The sequence below is a fragment of the Arachis ipaensis genome, chromosome B8 (genome assembly GCF_059453495.1).
Source record: "Arachis ipaensis isolate K30076 ecotype BB chromosome B8, ASM5945349v1, whole genome shotgun sequence".
NCBI classification, from domain to species: Eukaryota; Viridiplantae; Streptophyta; class Magnoliopsida; order Fabales; family Fabaceae; genus Arachis; species Arachis ipaensis.
This window is the reverse complement of record NC_142443.1, coordinates 129,780,687-129,801,642: the sequence shown is the minus strand read 5'-3', so window position 1 is coordinate 129,801,642 and position 20,956 is coordinate 129,780,687. Positions and strand designations below refer to the sequence as shown.

Genomic DNA, 20,956 nt, shown 5'->3' with positions numbered 1-20,956 from the left:
TAAGATATATCCTTTAAAAAATAGAATTCTTTAATCTAAGCCAGGAAATAAATTTATTAAGATTAAAGTACTTTGTAAAAATTCGCACAACAATGCAAATTGTAAGAAATGGCTAAGATATATTTTGACTATAAACGTGATTTGAGTTTGATCTTTGACCCAGCAATGGCAAAATTTTAGAGATAAAAAGGGTGGGCTTTAAAACTTTTTTGGCGCACTGATTTGATAATTCAGCGGCACAAAAAACAAAAACAGGAACAGTGATTTAATAAAAATTTATATAGAGTGAATCAATTAAATTATTTTTATATAATTATCAAATCTATTTTAAAAAATATTCGAGTCAAACCAAAATAAATATAATTCGAATTTAATATTATTTTTCTTATTTCCTAATACGATTTTATTATGGTTTATAATAAATGATCCTGAAATATACAAAAGAAATCTTCTTCCATAAAGTATATTCGGACGAAATAAAGAAATATATATACATGTGTAAGATGAAAAAATAACTAATAATTTATAAACAAATTAAATGTGAGCAAAAGCGGTTAAAAGATTTAAGATTAGGATTTAAAAATTTACCTGTAAAAATTTAACTTTGAAAATAAAATTAAGCGCAAAAATATACTAGTGTTTAAAATTGATCTTACTGACATATATTTGTCAGGTACTACGAGGGAAGAAACTAAGAATGTAAAAATGACAAGAAAAAATATTTAGAACTTAAACTCGAGCACTTATCTAAAATGTTTGGTCTAAAGTTCGGCAAAAGGTCTAAGAAATTGAATTGGGTCTCACTTGGAACCAAAGCCCAAATCCCACACACTATAACCCCTTCACTTAGCAACCAAATCTGCCATTTTCCTCGTATAGAGAGAGACTCGGATAGAGAGAAGAGAGTGAACCCTAAGCACTACCCACCAATAAGATTTGAAACGATAAAATTATCCTATTATTATCTTCTTCTCACCCAATTGTTTGCTCTGTGTTTTCTCCCCCTCCATTATTTCTATCGCCGTTGTGCTTCTACTTTCTCTTTTTCGACATATCTTCTTCTTTGTTTCTGTCGGCTTCATCTTCTTGTGCGCCTAAGCATGGTAAATTGGAAGCACATCGGCGATAGAGATAATGAAGAAGGAGAAAACACGAAACAAACAATTGGGAGAGAAGAAGATAATAATAAGATAATTTTGTCATTTCAAATCTTATTTATTGGTCCTTCGTTAGTATAATATCTATTTGATCTTTCTTAACAATTTTAATATAATTAGTCCTTTTTTAAATTAAAGTCTCTTAATAGTCTTTAGCAAAATTGTTTTTATATTTTTTATATAAGTCAATTAATAAGAGTGAGAAATATTCTTTAAGAAATCAAAAAGAATAAAAAAATTGAACTCATAAATCTAAACCATAAAACAAATTCAATAAGATTAAAGTGATACAATTTTAGAGGCGAAAATGGTAGGTTTTAAAACCCTTTTGACAAACTGATTTTATAATTCAACGGCGGAGAAACAAAATCAAGAATAGTGATTAGGTTAGATTCAATAAAAATTTATATGGAGTGAATCAATTAATAAGGATAAGTAATATCCTTTAAAAATTCAAAAAAAAAAAAATCAAACTCATAATTCTAAGCCATGAAAGAAATTCAATAAAATTAAAGTACCTTGTGAAAATTTGCACAACGATGCAAATCGTAAGAAATGGCTAAGATATATTTTGACTGTAAACATTATTTGAGTTTGATTCTTTTGACCCAACAGTGATGAAATTTTAGAGGCGTAAATAGTGGGTTTTAAAACTCTTTTGGCACACTGATTTCATAATTCAGTAGTGAAAAATAAAAACAGAAATAGTGACTAAGTTAGATTCAATGAAAATTTATATGGAGTGAAACAATTGATATATTTTTTATATGAATCAATTAATAAGGATAAGAAATGTCTTTTAAAAATTCACAAAGAAAAAAAAATCAAACTCAAAAATCTAAGCCATAAAAGAAATTCAATAAGACTAGAGTACCTTATGAAAATTCTCACAACGATGCAATTCGTTAGAATTGGTTAAGATATATTTTGTCTGTAAACGTGATTTGAGTTTCATTTTTTTGACCTTGGAGTGATTAAATTTTGGAGGCGAAAATGGTGAGTTTCAAAAACCTTTTGGCACACTAATTTAATAATTGATCAGTGAAAAAACAAAAACAGAAATAATAATTACGTTAGATTCAATTAAAATTTATATGGAGTGAATCAATTAATATAATTTTTATCTGAATCGATTAATAAGGATATGAAATATCCTTTAAAAATCTAGAAAGAATAAAAAAATCGATCTCTTGAACGTAAGCCATGAAAGAAATTCAATATGATTAAAGTACCTTGTAAAAATTCGCAAAATGATGCAAATCATAAGAAATGGCTACGATATACTTTGACTATAAACATGATTTTAGTTTGATTTTTTTAACCCAACAATGATAAAATTATAGAGACGAAGATAGTGGGACCCTTTTGGCACATTGATTTGAGAATTCGACGGCGGAAAATAAAAACAAGGATAGTGATTAGGTTAAATTCAACGAATATTTATAAGGAGTGAATCGATTTATATATTTTTTTATATATATGAATCAATTAATAAGGTTAAGAAATATACTTTAAAAAATGGAATTCATTAACCTAAGCCAGGAAATAAATTTAATAAGATTAAAGTACTTTGTGAAAATTCGCACAATGCAAATCGTAAGAAATGGCTAAGGTATATTTTGACTATAAACGTGATTTGAGTTTGATTTTTGACCCAGCAATGACAAAATTTTAGAGATAAAATGGGTGGGCTTTAAAACTTTTTTGGCACACTGATTTGATAATTGAGCGGCACAAAAAACAAAAACAGGAACATTGATTCATTAAAAATTTATATAGAGTGAATCAATTAATTTATTTTTTCATAATTATCAAATCTATTTTAAAAAATATTCGAGTAAAACCAAAATAAATATAATTATTTCCTAATACTATTTTATTATGGTTTATAATAAATGATCTTGAAACATACAAAACAAATCTTCTTCCATAAATTATATTTGGACGAAATAAAGAAATATATATACATATGTAAGACAGAAAAATAACTAATAATTTATAAGCAAATTAAATATGAGCAAAAATGGTTAAAAGATTTAAGATTTAGAATTTAAAAATTTTTTGATAAAAATATAATTTTAAAAATAAAATTGAGCGCAAAAATATACTAGTGTTTAAAATTAATTTTACTGGCATAAATTTGTCAGGTACTGCGAGGGAAAAAACTAAAAATGTGAAAATGACAAGAAAAGATATTTAGAACTTAAACTCGAGTAATTATCTTAAAGGTTTGGTTCAAAGTTTAGCAAAAAGTCTAAGAAATTGAATTGGGTCTCACTTGGACCCGAAGTTCAAATTCCACACACTATAATCCCTTCACTTAGCAACCAAATCAGCCATTTTCCTCACATATAGAGAGGCTTGAATAGAGAGAAGAGAGTGAGCCCTAAGCACTACCCACCAATAATATTTGAAACGATAAAATTATCCTATTATTATCTTCTTCTCTTCCAATTGTTTGCTCCGTGTTTTCTCCCCCTCCATTATTTCTATTGGCACTGTGCTTCTTCTTTCTCTTTTTCGACATATCTTCTTCTTTGTTTCTGTCGGCTTCATCTTCTTGTGCGCCTAAGCATGGAAAATTTGAAGCACATCGGCGATAGAGATAATGAAGGAGGAGAAAACACGAAACAAACAATTGGGAGAGAAGAAGATAATAATAAGATAATTTTGTCATTTCAAATTTTATTTATTGGTCCTTCGTTAATATAATATTTATTTGATCTTTCTTAACAATTTTAATATAATTAGTCCTTTTTTTTAATTGAAGCCTTTTAGCACAAATTGTTTCTATATTTTTTATATGAGTCAATTAATAAGGGTGAGAAATATTATTTAAGAACCCAGAAAGAATAAAAAAGTCGAACTCATGAATCTAAACCATAAAATAAATTTAATAAAATTAAAGTGATAAAATTTTAGAGGCGAAAATGGTAGGTTTTAAAACAATTTTGACATACTGATTTTATAATTCAACTGTGAAAAAACAAAATCAGGAATAGTGATTAGCTTAGATTCAATAAAAATTTATATGGAGTGAATCAATTAATAAGGGTAAGTAATATCCTTTAAAAATTCATAAAACAAAAATCAAACTCATGAATCTAAGCCATGAAAGAAATTCAATAAGATTAAAGTACCTTGTGAAAATTCGCACAACGATGCAAATCGTAAGAAATGGCTAAGATATATTTTGACTGTAAACATTATTTGAGTTTGATTCTTTTGACCCAACAGTGATGAAATTTTAGAGGCAAAAATAGTGGGTTTTGAAAACCGTTTTGGCACACTGATTTCATAATTCAGCAGTGAAAAAACAAAAATAGAAATAGTGACTAAGTTAGATTCAATGAAAATTTATATGAAATGAATCAATTGATATATTTTTTATATGAATCAATTAATAAGGGTAAGAAATATCTTTTAAAAATTCACAAAGAAAAAATAATCAAACTCAAGAATTTAAGCCATGAAAGAAATTCAATAAGACTGGAGTACCTTGTGTTGTAATTTGCGAGCCATTGGGAAGTTTAACTAAAATAGGATTGATGTGTCTATAACTTGCAAAATTTGATATGGTGTGAGTAACATGGTTAGTGGCTCTTGTGTCCACAATCCAAGATTTTGAAAAGAAATTTTTTATTGTATGCAAGTAAGAAATATGTGTGCTCATTGACAAAGCATAAAAGTTACCTGAGGTGTTGGAAGGATTGATTGAGTGAGGAGCTGGGTTGGCACCTGGAGGCTGAGTGTCTTCTTGTTGGAGGATAAACATAAGGAGTTACCTTTGTTCAAGAGACAATGTTACTGTAGAGCTAGTTGGATCTGCCAGTTGAGTTGAGTTTGAACTGCTCTTGTCATCACATTTCTTTTCTGCGGCCATGTTGATGCTAACGCTTCTAGGCTGCTGCTTCATATGGGGAGGGAACCCGTGTTTTTGGTAGCAAACATCTACCAAGTGCCTAGTCTTATTGCAAAATGAGCAGATTTTAGGGTAGCCTCTACCAAAACTACCTCGACCCCTCCCTCTATTGCTTCTTCCAGATCCACCCCTACCACGAGAATTGAATCTTGAATTACTGTCGCGATTAACAAATCTATCAAAATTTGCAGCAGCTAGCACGATTTGTGGATCATGTACATTTTCGTCGGTCAAATGCAAATGTCTCTCTTGTTGTGTGAGCAAAGAAAAGACTTCATTAACATCTGGAAGAGGTTTAGCAAGCATGACTTGAGAACAAACATTGTGGTATTGCTCATTTAGTCCCCTAAGGAATCGAATAGAATAAGTCTCCTTTTTCTGAATTCGAAGCTTTTCTAGCCCACAAACACATGTGGATTCACATGCTACACAAAGAGGAATAGACTTAAAATTTTCAATTTCTTCCCAAATATCCTTCAATTTTGTAAAGTAAGCAGTGATGCTTGAATCCCCCTGCTTCAAAGAGAATAATTTTTCTTCCAATTCTGCAATCTTGAAGATATCACCTTGATAGTAACGATGCCTCAAATCATTCTAGATATCCACAGCTATATCATTCCAAATGACACTTCTTGAAATTTCATTACTCAGGGATTGAAGAATCCATGCCACAACAAAGGTATTACACTTGTCCCAAGCTGAAAAATTGGGATCATCTACACTAGGTTTCGGTAATGTGCCATCCACAAAGCCAAGCTTATTCTTAGATTTTAGTGCAATTAACATTGCTCTAGACCATTCATTATAGTTCTTGGTATCCAATTTCACAGAAATAATTGAAACCCCAAGATTTTCGCTTGGATGAAGAAAGAATACACTTGAGGGATCAGAAAGAGGACTCACACTTTTGCGATTCAATTGCGACTGCAAGTGCATGAGTTGATTGAGGAGATGAGATAGAGTGTGAACATCGAACCCTGGAGAAGCACCATGCTGGGAACGGAGTCTGCCGTGGAGTTTCTACGAAATTGAACAAATAAAAATCTTTCCTTCGCTTATTGGTTGATCGGAGTCACCGTCTTGCACAATTGCAGAAAAGGGAGGTGATGCACTTTCATCCATTTCTGTTGAGTGAGTTGTGTGAAGGAAGGAAAAGAGAAGGAGAGAAAGGCTCACCGCACCATGATAAAGCACTGAAGCTTTGAGAGCACAGCAACAATGAATGAGAGAGAAGGAAAGGTTACCGAGAAGAAGAGAAAGAAACAGGGGTATACAAAGGTTGAACAGTGGAACCTCTTATTTTCTTTTCTATTGAAAACAAACAGTACCATATATATATATATATATATATATGAACAGGCTATAACTCATTAGGTTACATTGCCACTAATCACCTTTTATTTAGCAACTATTCTTTTACCTCACTTCGCTTACGTTATCGCATTCGGGAGTGTTGTGTTTTTTTCAAATTTAACGTTTTTGCATTACCCCTTTCTTCAAAGGCTCCTAGTTATAAATATTTTTCACACTAGTATATATATATATATATATATATAATTTTATTTTTAGAAGTCGTAATACCTTATCACCTCTATCTTATGACTTAAGCATAAGGTTCTGTGTAGTAGGGTGTTATAACGAACACTTGGCATGTACAAACATCAAACATGCAAAATCAAGATCAAATAGCATTTGACAGCCCCAATTTCAAATCAACAATCAACACCAGCAACAAATAATTCAAAACCAGCAACAACCAAGTATAATCCAAATAATTCAAATATTTTTCAGCAATTCAAAACCTTATAACCTAATCTAGTCTATCCTAACCACTTAAATCCACTAACAGAAAATTAATTCTAACTAACTAATGAGAAATCAAATTAATGAAACTAAATTTAACTAAGATAGAAATAAAAAATAGAGTAGTAACCTGAGTTGACAAAACAAAATGGAACGAAGAAGATGAAAGGAGTTGCAACGGCACTATGATGTTGCCAGTGCGAGAAGCGGAAAACGAACGGTCATCGAATTTGGAAGCTAGCTAGAACAAGCTAAGAACAGGGGCTGTGTGACAGGGGCCGAGCTAGAGTGGGTTAGAAAGAGAAGGGAGAGGCGGCAGCTTAGGGTGGCCGGTGACGACAAGGAAGGCGAGAGAGTTAGAGAGAGAAAGGGCAGAGGGGTAGAAGGGTAGATAGAGAAAGGGAGGCGAGAGGGTTAGAGAGAGAGAGTGAAATTCGAATGAGGGGGAAGATGGTTCGTGCTTTGAATTTACGGCCCAATTATCGTGGGATTTACCATCGGAAAAATCCCACAATAAATCATTGCGGGTCACCAAAACGCATTGTTTCACTAAGTTGGTTTAAAATCCGACGATAAATCCGACCCTAAAGGACGCGCCAATTTATTTTTGTTCCCCTCTAAATATTACCGGTGAATTTACCGTCAGATACGTAAATTCTCCAATAATTACTTAACCTTACGATTTTGACGCTATTACCGACAATAAATTCGACAGTATTCAACTTTTTTCTTATAGTGATTGTGATACTTTAAACTAAACTTTGAGAATGTTAATTGTCAATTTAGAGTTACAACAAATCTTGAGCTTTTTAAATTTGTAAAAATTTTTAAATCGATCTTTAGCACTAGTAAGATCCTGTAACTTCAATATAAAATTGGTCCTAATCAAAAAGGTCATCTCTAAGTTGAGAAATTGATGTTTCAATTAGTTGATTCTGCAACCATATTATGCAGTTTTCAAAAGAAGGAATCTCAATATCCTACCACCTCAATTACTTTAAAATGTTTTAAGAAACCAAAATTGGGTTTTCAACGTATCAAAGCAGGTTCTATATCATTCAATTTTCAAGCCTATAATCAATTTAATGATTAGCCATCTGAATTTCTAATTCGGTAAAACGTATGGTTCTTGAACTCTTCAATTTGTATTGTTATAATAGATTATATTTCGAATTTTCCTCTATGTATTTTTCATTTCATTATACTACTATTAAAATGTTAAACTATAATAAAAAAACGTGATAGGAGATAAGAAAAATAGTAGTCAATTTAAAATATACCTCTTTTGGTTTGACTCACTTTTTTAAATGAATTTGATATTAATATAAAAAGTATATTAGTTGATTTGCTGTCTACAAATTTTCGCTAACACCAATCTAATATAATCACTAATTATGTTTGTGTTTCTCCTGCACTGAATGATTAAATGTGTAAAAGGGCAGGCTTTCAAAATCTATAATTTTCGCCTCTAAAATTTCACTCATTATTAGATAAAAAAATTAAATTTAAATTATATTTAAAATTAAAACTTATCTTAGTTCATTCTTATGATTTGTATCTTTGTACAAATTTTCACAAATTAAAGTACTTGTATAGAATTTTTATGACTTAAATTTACGATACAATTTTTTCTAACTAAAAAATTAACTCTACATAACTAAAATTAGATTCCCTCGAATTTTGAATTGTTAAATTTATGGGAGAAGATTTATTTCTTTGTTTTGTTCATCTATTATTTATGGGAGAAGATTTATTTCGTATGACTGAGTGACCCATTTATTATTTTTGTTACAAATCTTCGTGGTTAATTGATGAATTTGTGTTGTTACAAATATTTTTGTTATGTATAACATCCTTTATAATAAACACCATTTTGACATCAGTATTTTTTTAACAACTAAATATATATTTTTTTGTTTTGTTAATTAAAAAAATTTTAATACAAAATTAATTAGTAACGATCGTATTTTTATACGAATATCAAAAGTATTTGATATATGAATAATACACTTGAATTTTATAGCTGACTTGTCAAGAGTTTCAACCGTATTATATATACATTAAAATTATTCACTAAAAAATTAATTATTAGTATAAAATATGGTGGTCTACGTCAAGATGGTACCGCTAGTGCTACTAACTCTCGAGAAGGTAAAGTCTTTTATGGCAAAGATAATCCAAATGACTGGACAAAATGGTGAGTTAATGTAAAAAGTATGAATTTGACAATGTAGCTATATATACATTGGAGTTTGGAGATTAAAGTTCACCCTTGAAAACCAAATTTTGTTTTTGATTTAATTTACTTATTTCTTTGTATCTTGGTAATAATATTATGAGTAAGTTTTATTTTGGTTTTTAAAGTTTTGGTCAAATTTTAATTTGGTCCTTAACGTTTTAAATATTTTATTTCTGTCCCAAAAACTTTTAAATAGATTCAATGTTGTCTTACTGTTAAATTTGACACTAATAGTTGATAGAATAAGTGCCATGAATATTGATAACGTTACTAGTTTAGTCATATCTTCTTTTATGTGTTAAAAAAATATAATCAAATTTTTTTTTGTAACATTTTTTCTTCTCAACTTTTTTTTTGTACAAAACTTCAAATCTTAACAATCAATCATCAATGCTCCAAAATTAAAGAAAAAACTTTTATATTAGTGATCGTTGGTAGATCGATTTTACTTATATACTGAAATTGAATGCTATTAGTTCTTCAATATGTGAATTGTTTATGTCAAATTTAATGGTAGCTAGGACAACATTAAACTCTTTTTTTTTTTTTGAGATTAAAATAAGATGTTTAAAATGTTAAGAATTAAATTAAGATTCGGTCTAAATATTAGGAATTAAAATAATATTTTACTCTAATATTATTGATGTCTCCTCATCAAAATTATTGAATATGCATTCTACTTTCTTATAGAAGAGGAGAAGAAAAAAGAAAAACGGTAAAAGGAATTAAGATTAGATGAGTACTAAATTATATAAAGTAAAAATAATGAGTATAGTAGTAATTTCAGAGCTTGTAAATATTTTTCTTAGCTTTTATTATTAACAGGGATTTAATTTAAAAAATTAAAATAATTTAAAAATTTAATTATAAATTTAATAAAATTATAAGGATTCATAGAATAATTAAATTTAAAAATAATTAAAAAAAACCATAACGATAGAGCAAGGCAGAGTTCTTTTAATACTTGTGGGTTCTACTATATAAAGGATCATGCCCTTTAATTTATACATTCATCCACAGTTTTAGCTTATTTCTTTGTTGGCCTCAACTCTCAAGCATATTCCAATGTTGTCTAATTATCAATGACATTGATTGCATACTAATTCATACCACTTTTCATAAACTCCACATATATATGTTTGGTAGTACAGTAAGTATTATCCATACACCATCTTTTACTTTATCATTTTGTCATTTTCCTCTACCCTTCTTGACTAACTTTTATCGCCAAAAAGCATATATGTTTGTTACGGGGTTAATATTGGCATATATATACTTTCACAAACTCAATTATTTTGGTAGTTACACTGAAGCTGGAAGGAAGGAAAAGAGTCAAAAGACTAACAACTAACAAGAGTTGAATTGTTTCTAAAATGTTATTTGATCATTTTATTATATTTTTACATATAATTCCGCCAATGCATAATAGTATCATTGCAAGGAACCTAGCTTTCAGAATACCAAAGTTTCATGCTTTGTTTCAATATAAAAATTGTGAGTTTGATTTGCATTTTCATTTTCTTTTTTTAATTTCAATATTTTTTATTTTCATACTTTGTGAAGGAAAAAAAATATGATTTTATTGTTTTTACTGTTTTTTATTTTTTTTTACAAAATTCAAAAATTAAAAAAATATTAAAAATAAAAACAAAAAATGAAAACACAAATCAAATATAATTTAAAGTTTCGTGCTTCACAATAGGTAGCAATGAAGACAATATGTTAAGATCAAAAAAGAAAAAAAATGCAATATTAATTTCACTGTTTTATCTCGAACAAAACTAAAAGCCTTTGAATTAGTATCAGAGAATTTAACTTTCAAAATATTTTTAAAAACTTATTAAAATGAAAATATTTAATTCGGTTTCGAACAAGTAGTAGTTGTTTTTTTCTGTAAAATGGGTCATTTTGAACAAGTTGATTAGAGGAGGAAATGACTATTGATTTTTTATCTTGTATTCATTAGTGTAATTTTTTCATTTAATTAATAAATTCTTTCTTTCCTTTATTCTTTATAATTTTATAATTTTGGGACATTTAAAATTCATTATATCTAGATTTAAATTAGGGATGTTAATGGGGCAGGGCGGAGGCGGGGGATGCCTCCCTGCTCCCCATCCCCGCCCTCAGATTTACTCCTCATCTCCGTCCCCATTTTCCGCCGTGGAGAAATATTGCTCTCCATGCCCATTCTCTACGGGTCCCATTCTCCGCGGGGACTCATTCCCTATTTATATAATAGTTTTAACTAATTATTAATTTTCATATGAACAAGTATCTATCTTATACAAAAACTGCAAGATTTTATACAAAAGTCTAAATGACACGATGGTGATGACTTCTTTCGAAATGACGCAATGGGGGACGCAACAATGAGACAAAGGACAAAGCAGTGGACGAGGTGGGAGACACGGCAATAGAGAGGAGAATAGACACAACGGTAGAGTTACGAAAAGGAACGCCGCAAATAGAAATTACGACGCGGTGAGAAGGGTGGCGAGGGGGTGGCTACAGAGAGGTTTGATGGAGTATGGACAGCGTTAGGGATTTCTGAATTGAAGAAGGGTTATGCAAATAAAGATTAGGAGTTTTGGGTTTCTATATATATGTGTGTGTGAGAAATGACTAAAAAATAAATATGAGAAATAAACTATTAAGGATAATTCAGGAAATTCATAAATTTCGAGGAATAGCGGGGACGGGGCGAGGATCCCGCTCGGGTCCCCATGCCTGCTTCGGGAGAATTTTGTCCCCCATCCCCATCTCCGCGGAAAAAATTCTCCACAATCAGTCCCCATTCGGAGCAGTCCCCGCAAAGATCCCCGCATCTCGGGGAGTTTTACCATCCCTAATTTAAATATAGATTGAAAAAAGTGAGTAAAAATGAAAGCAGAGTTAACTAATATTTGGAGTCAAAATAAATAAACATATAAATATAGTTGGAGGAGGGGCGATATTGTTAAATCAAAAATGAAAATTAATACTAATTGTTCAAAATTAATACATGTAGACTAGTAAAACCTAAATACACAAAGGTGGGCGCTACTCTCTCTATTCACTTAAGCATTAAAATTTGCAGTTACATTATCTAACTTTTAGTTACACTCTAAAATTATTCCTCGCTAAAATGTTATTTTAATCACTAAAATTATTCCTCACTAAAATTATTTCTCATTATTACAAAAATATTATTTGTATATTAAAATTAATTATTAAAATTAGTTATTAGTATAAAATATATGTTAGAATATAAAATACACATTAAAAATGAGTTAATCAATACATATATTTATACACAAATATATAAAGCTGATTTTAGTAGTTAATTTTGATGTACATCTAACATGTTTGTAACTGATAAGGTTACCCATTATCATGTCGGGTAAAATGGTACAAGCTAAGGCCGCCAACGAAAGGAACAAGAAATTTCTTATTCCTCACACATGAATAATGTAGTGATGATGAAGATGACATTCACAACAGAGGAAAAAAGTTGAAACATACAAGGAAGAAACAAGTGTCATGTTGAGGGACATATGATCTTAACTTTCTTCTCATTATAAAAAGGCCTTCACTCTCCTCACATTTCTTCACCACATAGAAGCCTCTCACAAATAATTATAAAATGTGTCCTAAATACATTCTAGTGTTGCTACTTGCACTGGCATTTGCCGTTGCAAATTCTGTGGCTAGAGTTCCCACTCTTGACAGTTACCCACCACAGCATAAAAGACATCATCCTCCCCTAGAGGAAGAAGAAAACACACAGGTAAAATAGGAATTATAATGTATTAAATTAAAATATTGAAATTACCATTTTTATTTATGAGATATGTTTTAATTCACAATTTAAAAAGGATAAATGGCTAATTTTTTTTTATGTTAGGAATACATGTGTGATTTGCCAAAATATAGAGTTCCTGGTTAAATTTCATTAATATAGGAGGTTGTTATGGAAAAAAAAATGAGACATTTTGCACAATTATTTTTTTAAAAAAATAGAAATTGTGAGTGGAGATTTTATTTTAGTGAACTTTTTTTTTTACTTTTTTAAACAAATCGTGAATAACAATTTCCTATTGTATTGTTTCACAGAGAAATCGTGACTGACTATTTCTCTTTACCTGCAATCACAATCACAATTTCTCACTCAATATAGCAGTAATAATACACCAAACGTTCATCCATAACAAAAATAATTAGCACAAATGAAATACGGTGGGAAGCAATTGTGGGTATTTCTTAAGAGATTAAAAATTGTTTGTCGAATGATGTGGAAAATAATTTTTTTTTAATAATTTTAATTAGGTTCACAAAATTTTCAATTAGATTTTTGTAATTTAAAAAACGTGTAATCAAGACTTTATATTAGATAAATATCTTTAATAGATCCTTACTAACCTTTTTTTTCTTAAGAAGAAGATACAAAATATTTTTGGAATATATGATTGTGTTTGATATAAGATTGATTATACAATAATCTATATAAAAGTAAATATTTTAGAATTATTTCTTTTTGGAAAAAAAAAGGATAATTATTAATAAAGACCTAATTAAAAAAATATTTAATATAAAAGAATAAATTAAAAATTTTTAAAATATGAGGATATAATTTAAATTTTAATAAATTATTATACAGACTAATAAAATAATTAAATCTTATTTATATAAGAATAAAAGTGACTAAAAAGTTTGGACAACAAATAGAACATGACGTTTGGTTAATGTATTATGTAGAAACATATATAAATACAAATGTTTATATGGTTGCTTTTTGTAATTTATTTAGTTAATTTAATTTCATAATAAAATAAAATTTGATTTTAGTTTTTAATTTTATATATATATACTCCTTCTAACATATAAATTTTTTGATTTATTATTACTACAGGTAAATAACTACGGACACATCCATAAAAAACATCCTCCTCCAAAGGAAGAAGAAAATACAGAAGTGAATAGCTTTCACGGAAAGCCCATACCGAAGCATCCACCATCAAACAATCCCGCTACGGATAGCTACCACCCATACATACCGCCACACAAAGGTCATCCTCCAAAACAGGGAGACAACTCACAGGAGGATACCTATTTAAATAAACCTCCACATGGTAGACATGGAGATCATCCTCACCACGAGGCGCAGTCGCAAGAAGATAACTATCCTGGACACAACTATCCTGGACACAGGCCACGACACCCTCCACACCCTTCAACTCCTGTTAACTGAGTGCTCATCACTCGAAACTATATATGATATGTTAGTTATGAAGCATTCATGGACCATGGTGTTATCATGTATGCATAAATAAAAAAAGTTCTATGATTGAACTTGCTTAAGAAGTCATTTACCTGTTTGTGTGGTATATTGTAGTATAAAATTATGTCTAATTTGTGTCGTGCAATCATGTTACAGTCTAATATAACCTTTACTTTAAAACTGTTATAATTTCATCTCATCAGTCATCATTCTCTTTTGGATATCAAGTTAACAAATTTTTATGTTATTATTGAAATGAATGTAACATGAAATTTACACACAAAAAAGTTCTCACACTCAATTCATTTTGTAGTGAGATAAGAAATGTAATTAAGGTAATATAATCGTTTTAAACATTAATTCATCTATTCCATTTATATAGAGTAATAAATATAAAAGATATTACTAATAAATTATTTTCATCGTAATATTATAAGAAATTGGCCTAATAACTACCACGAAACAATCTGAAAATCGTTTCAAAAATAATAAGTAGCTACCGCCTAGAAAATGATGTTTTCCTCGCTAATCCGCTGCCACAGTTTAGCGACAGTCCCAAGTCCGTAACTGAATTAAAAGCTAATTTCATAGAAAAAATAGATACCATAATTGTTTGGTGAGTTTAGCAATCCAAATTGATATCATAATTACATTTTAAATTCTATAACTCAAGTATCGCAGAAAAGTTCAATTAGGCTCAAATGTGAATAAATTATTGTCAATAAAGGTCTCCCATAGCATGATGTTGGCTTGGATTCATCCTTTCCTGCAATTTCTCATCTTATAGAAGAGTAGGTGATGAATTCGCTTGAGGTAAACTGAAATGGTTGATGTGAAATAGGATTCCTGCAACAAATCACACACGAAAAATGTTAATTAAAAACATATACATATAACTGCATCTAAGAAAATTAGGTGTACAAAGATACACACGGTCGAGGTCCATAAACTTTGATCTGCCGGACATGAGTATCCCTTCCATTGAGATGGTTTGACAAAACAGCAATTTGCAACATGAAAGTGTTCACAAAAGTTTCACTGAAATTAATGAGACAATTAGAAGATTATGTCAATATGTTAACTGACATGAAAGAAGCAAGATAAGCAATCCTCAACAAATACTAAAACAATTTGAATCCCAGAATAATAAAACAATGGTTTTTGGTTTGGGGATATTCATGAATATTATTAGAGCCACAGTTTGATTTGTGGTTTGATGATTTTCGACTTGGTGAATACTGGTGGTGGAAGGAAGAACATGTTAGTGATCTAGCATGCTGACGAAGAAGATACGAGTAAAATAGTTATTTTACAATTTTTTTGTCTTGTACCTAATATTATTACCAAACAAAATACACAGACAATCTTTTTTTACTGTCTCTAATTTTCTATCTCCGTCTCTCTGTCTCTGTATTTCCATTGACAAAATCCAAATGGAGCCTAAAACAGAGACCAAATATTTCAAAATGACTAGAAATTAAACTGATGAATTTACATTCCTTAGAATTCTAAATTCCCTGAAATTTGAAAATATCTCATTCAAATGCAATCTATAGAGAAAACTACCTTCCGTTCTATCTAAGGCATGCTTACTAAAATATTGTGTCCATCCTATAACTTTCAAAATAACCCATGATCTGTTAAAGAAATCAGCATGGCAAGAAGGCTGTAAATAGACTCGCAATATAAAACACTGATCGTCAATTTACATGAATGATTCTGTATTTAGGACGTCTCCATGTCAGATAACAACACAATACCTATGGAAACATCCTACTCCCATTTCTGTTAAATTTATTTTTAAATTTATTATATTTGTAATTAAATACATCAAGGATACTTTTTTTTTCTTTCCTAGACACTCACAGATACTCGCAAAACATGGGTTTCTTTTTGCTTGCAAATGGTTTTGAGAAGCTTAGTGGTTTATGTTTATTTAACACACTTTTTATCTCTATAATTTGTAGTAACTCGCTCTCTTGTTTTTCATGTGTTGCTTTGCTCATCTTCAAATAATATACATACCTCAAAGAACAATCTTAACATATATAATCATATTGGTATCTTGTATCGTTCAAATTATGCTTATTTCCGTATCAATATCATACTTTTTCTTAAGTGCTTTATAGTTTGCAACCTTGTGCACGGTTGGAAGTTGCATATCACATAGAAACAATAAAAAAATTCTGAGATATGAAAAAGCAAGACACATACTATATCCTTGGTATCAATGCTTACCGAGGATCAGTTCCAGACAATGAGAGATAAACCCAACCAGTAGGCTTCACAAGTTCCACAGTTTTTATCTCCTAAAATAGTTCAAAACGTCGTTACCGGATTAACAACAGTGATCATCAATATTACAACAACAACCACAATAAAATTATTGTAAGGCCTACAAAAATTCCGGAGACTTTTTTTTTTTGTTTCTTCCTCAAAAGTTAATTGCCTAAAAGAATCTACTGCTTAAGTTCATAGGGGGAAAAATATATTAATGGCACTAAGTCGCCAAATATGTTCATACCTTTTGGAAAACATTATATGTATCTTAGAAAACTTTAATTGTCAACACTTAAAATTCTAAGGAAGTATCAGCCCCCAACCCTCTATCTTTTATTTGTTGATAGTAGTAAAAGAAATAAAGAGCTGAATAAACGGCACTCTGAATAAAATCCAAATTGGGAAAACTACCTTCAGGTTGTGAAAGCCATCACCAGCACGGATGGAAACCTTGCTTGGCGTGTAACTCTCATCGAGCTTGAAATCCACATAGAGAATAATTAACTAAAAACAAGCCAAAACAAATTCAGCAAAATTAGAATCTTTTAGAAGCAGCTTTTAGTTTCTTTGTTTCTAGGTTGAATGTACATACTTGTAATCTAACTTTCTTTTGAAACTGAATGTTAACCAAATGGGGTTGAGCACCATCAGATCTGAAACCAAACATAGCAAACAACACCTTCATGATCTGAAACCAATGTTACACTGTGACAAAGAGAGTGACTCACTGCCAATAGGTTTCCAGGTTGTCATCACGGAGACATGAAACTCCATTGCCAGGCTTGCAGGAGCTAACACTCCAGGCAGCCTTCTTGCCCATCTCTCTGAGGTCATCATCCACAACCAAGAGTTGATTCCCTCCAGTGAGCTTTGCTTCTTCTTCACCCTCCGATGACTCTGCTGCCATAATCAATGAAAGCTGCAAAATTGGTTTGTGGTATATGGAATGAGGAACTTGTAATAAGGAACTTCGATAACTTAAGCATAAATCCTGGGAACCCTCCATGTTTGAAAATGAATAAGGAATTGTAAGAACCTGACATCTAGTGTAAGTAGAAGAATGAACAGTAATAGAAGGGCGAGATGCAGTGATATCAGTGAGAACCTATCCACTATCCAACAATATAAATTCACAGGATATATAAAAACAGCACAACAATGTAAAAACAGCAGCTCAATTCACCATAATCGTATAAAAACATCAACAAATCAACAGATTATAATCCAATAACTGAATAACTAAAAAAAATTAAAAAGCTTACCTGATGATGTGAAGGCAGAATGCGGGGGGAGAAGAGGAAGACCAAGCACGACGAGGCAAAGACCGGCGAGGGGAGGAAGCAGCGACGCGAGCCCCGCCGGATGAGGATGCGACGACGACTACGAGAGACGCACAGCGGCAGAAGAGCAAGGAGACGCGACGACACAATGAAGGCGAGCAACGGAAGGAGGCGACGACGCAGTGCCGGAGGTGCACAGGAGCCGGGACGAGACGCAGAGGATCCGGCGACGTGGAAGCAACCGCGTGGTGGCAGATTTGTGAGTGTGAGAGAGTGAGAGGGAGGCTCTGCCTTTGGAGTGAGCTTCAGAGTTGAGACTTCAGAGAGAGTGAGCTTCAATGTATTTGGGGTTTTTTTAGTACAAAACCACGTCGTTTTAGGGTGTGGGTTTTAAAAAAAAATCTTGAACCGGTCCGAGTTTGTCAAGCATGCCGGTTTTTACTAAAATCGGTCGGATCAACCGGCTTTTATCAATTCTTTATTTCTTTTCCTTGTCTAATACCCTGTTTTGCCCGAACCAGTCCTATGGCCAATTCGCCCATTTTTAATCTGACCGGCTGGGTTAATCCGGTGCTAATAACTATCGCAGTCTTGCACACCCATCCTTTCTTTTAATTTTAGATCAATTTTTGCTACATTTACACTCTTTAAAATAAGGCAAAAATTTATATACAATTGTCTTCGTATGAAGTTGATAATTGAAAACTGTAAGATGATTTAAATAATTTGACTAAATTATTATCTAACAATTCTCAAATATCAACTTTATATTAAGACAATTGCACGTAAGTTTTCACTTTAATTTGGTTCAGATTTTGTCTTATATTAATTTTGTTCTAATTTTGTTGTTCTTTCCAAAGACAAAGGACAAAAGGTGTGGAAGCAAAACCTAGTCCGCTAAGGATTCACTTGTGCTACTGTGAAGAAGCCTTGCCGTTGTCGTTGTGTCGCCTTAGTTTGTGGGTGTTTCTTGCTCATTGGTTCCACTTTGTTCCTTTTAATCCTTTCTTCTTATTTGGTTTGTTCTTTGTTCCTCCCTCCTTTTTTTTTTTATTTGGAAGCATTATTATAAAAGATCATTAGAGAGATTTAATTATTAAAAAAATTGTTAATATAAAAATTATTAAAAATAATTAATTTTTATAATATTTAGAGAGAAGGACCAATTTTTTTTAGAGAGACAAATATATCTTTAGATAATTTTTTTTATTTATTTCTTTTTTATAAACATATTTTCTTTGATTCTCTATTATATTCAATTCCTTATTTATACACCTTCATCTATCACAATAATTTGTTGTTAGTGAATCCTCTAATCTCCAATTCACCATTAGTAAGTCTTCTTACTCGTATTTTTTTACTTGTTTATCTTCCGCAAAAATTTGCTTCTCTTAATCTTTGTATGTAATAATAATTATTGGTTTATCATAAACGCTTGTTCAATATATTTCCAATTTTGAACTAAAATTATGTAATTCAGAACTAAAATTAATAAAACAAAACAAAAGAATTTTAGAAAATAAACACCTTCTATAAAATTTTTAATTGATATAATTTTATTACGAGTCAAAGATCCAATGAATAATTGTGTATTAGCTAAAGTTAGACAACTCTAATGCTTCTATATTATTATTATTATTCCTTATGCTTCTACACAAGTAGATTCTATACTACTATTCCTTATGCTTCTATATAAGTAGATTAGGGATGTCAATGGGGCAGGGCATCCCCCGCCCCCAAAATTAATCCCCATTTCTCGCGAGACTCCATTCTCCATCTCCCTATGTTTAACATTCATATGAAAATTATAGTAAAAAATATCAAAAAAAGCAAAAAACAAACTAAAAAATATTATTACAAACACACAAACATATCTTATCTAAGATTATAAGTCCAGAAATACAACATAGCAAATCATAGTCCATAAAATAAAATCTTAAAATATAACTTTCATTATAAAGAAAGCAATAAAATAAAGTTTTTAACATCAAATATTCTTTCATTGTCAGCATACAACTTCCAACAAACATCTCCATGTTCTCTGTTAAAATAACAGAGACATAAATATGTTAACATACAGTGACGAGAATGGAAGCAAACATGTAGACGCAGAAGTGGAGAGGGGAAAGACGCCGCGCCTGAAGAGAGAGAACGACGCAGTGAAGCTGCCAGGGTGACGGCGCAAGAGTGGCTGGTGGCGAGCTATGAGGGTTTTGAAGTTTGAACAAAATGGAGAGTGAGTGAGTGACTGGAGTCTGGAGAGTTGGGGCTTGGGTGGGAATAGAGAGTTAGAGACGGCGCAGCAACAAAGGTGAGAAGGGAAGATAGGGTTAGGGTTTTTAATGGGTGAAATTACTAAAATACCCCCTATGTTAGAAATAAAGTAAGGGTATTTAAGTAAGTTTAACAAATCGGAAAATTATTGGGGATGGGGCGGGGATCCCCGCTCGGGTCCCCACGCCTATCTCGGGGAAATTTTTCTCCCCATCCCCATCCCCACGGAAAAAATTCTCTACCATCGGGCCCCATTCGGGGCGGTTCCCGTGCGGATCCCCGCCTCCTAGGGATTTTTGACACCCCTAAAGTAGATGATATTAGTGCACCAAGTTCATTTGAGTGAAGTTGATGCTGAAATTGAACAATCCTTAGTTCAAATTTATCATGTTCAATATCATTCTTTTTTGGCTTGGCATCACCTTACTCAAACTCAGCTACTTAGAAAGCTTTAGAGTTCACTACAAAGAGTATGGCATTGGCATATCTTGACAATACATACAGATTTGCATAATTTAAAAAGAAAATTAAACATAATATTATTAATAAAATACCCGCATCAATTAAAGTTTAGAGTTTCACTAGAGGTAAAGAAAACACTACATATTGCTAAAGTTTACTAGCATTTCTTATTAAACAGTTAACTTCAAATCATGACCACTAACTCATTCACATTTAAGACCAAGAGCTTTGTTTTAAATCTTCGAGTTAGTTGTGTAGTTAGCATGTTTTGCTCATAGT

The 20,956-nt window shown here is 31.1% G+C and overlaps 2 protein-coding genes and 1 non-coding gene across 3 annotated transcripts; 1 reads left to right on the top strand and 2 right to left on the bottom strand.

Moving 5' to 3' along the window:
• Positions 1 to 4,938: 4,938 nt before the first annotated feature.
• On the bottom strand, positions 4,939 to 6,015 carry LOC107611576 (uncharacterized). The gene is made up of 2 exons (XM_016313487.1): positions 5,766 to 6,015; positions 4,939 to 5,645 (listed from the first exon to the last, which is right to left on the bottom strand). The coding sequence occupies exons 1-2, from the start codon at positions 6,013 to 6,015 to the stop codon at positions 4,939 to 4,941; spliced, it is 957 nt and encodes a 318-aa protein (XP_016168973.1).
• A 6,696-nt stretch (positions 6,016 to 12,711) lies between these two features.
• Positions 12,712 to 14,561, top strand: LOC107613362 (uncharacterized). The gene is made up of 2 exons (XR_015896904.1): positions 12,712 to 12,890; positions 14,013 to 14,561. It is a non-coding gene; the product is annotated as an uncharacterized LOC107613362 (transcript).
• Positions 14,562 to 14,949: 388 nt separating this feature from the next.
• Positions 14,950 to 18,280, bottom strand: APC10 (anaphase promoting complex 10). Its single transcript, XM_016315326.2, has 7 exons — positions 17,924 to 18,280; positions 17,390 to 17,580; positions 17,254 to 17,314; positions 17,073 to 17,165; positions 16,620 to 16,690; positions 15,315 to 15,419; positions 14,950 to 15,227 (listed from the first exon to the last, which is right to left on the bottom strand). Exons 2-7 carry the CDS (start codon positions 17,566 to 17,568, stop codon positions 15,158 to 15,160), a joined length of 579 nt encoding a protein of 192 aa, XP_016170812.1. The 5' UTR covers positions 17,569 to 17,580; positions 17,924 to 18,280; the 3' UTR covers positions 14,950 to 15,157.
• Between the last annotated feature and the right edge of the window lie 2,676 nt (positions 18,281 to 20,956).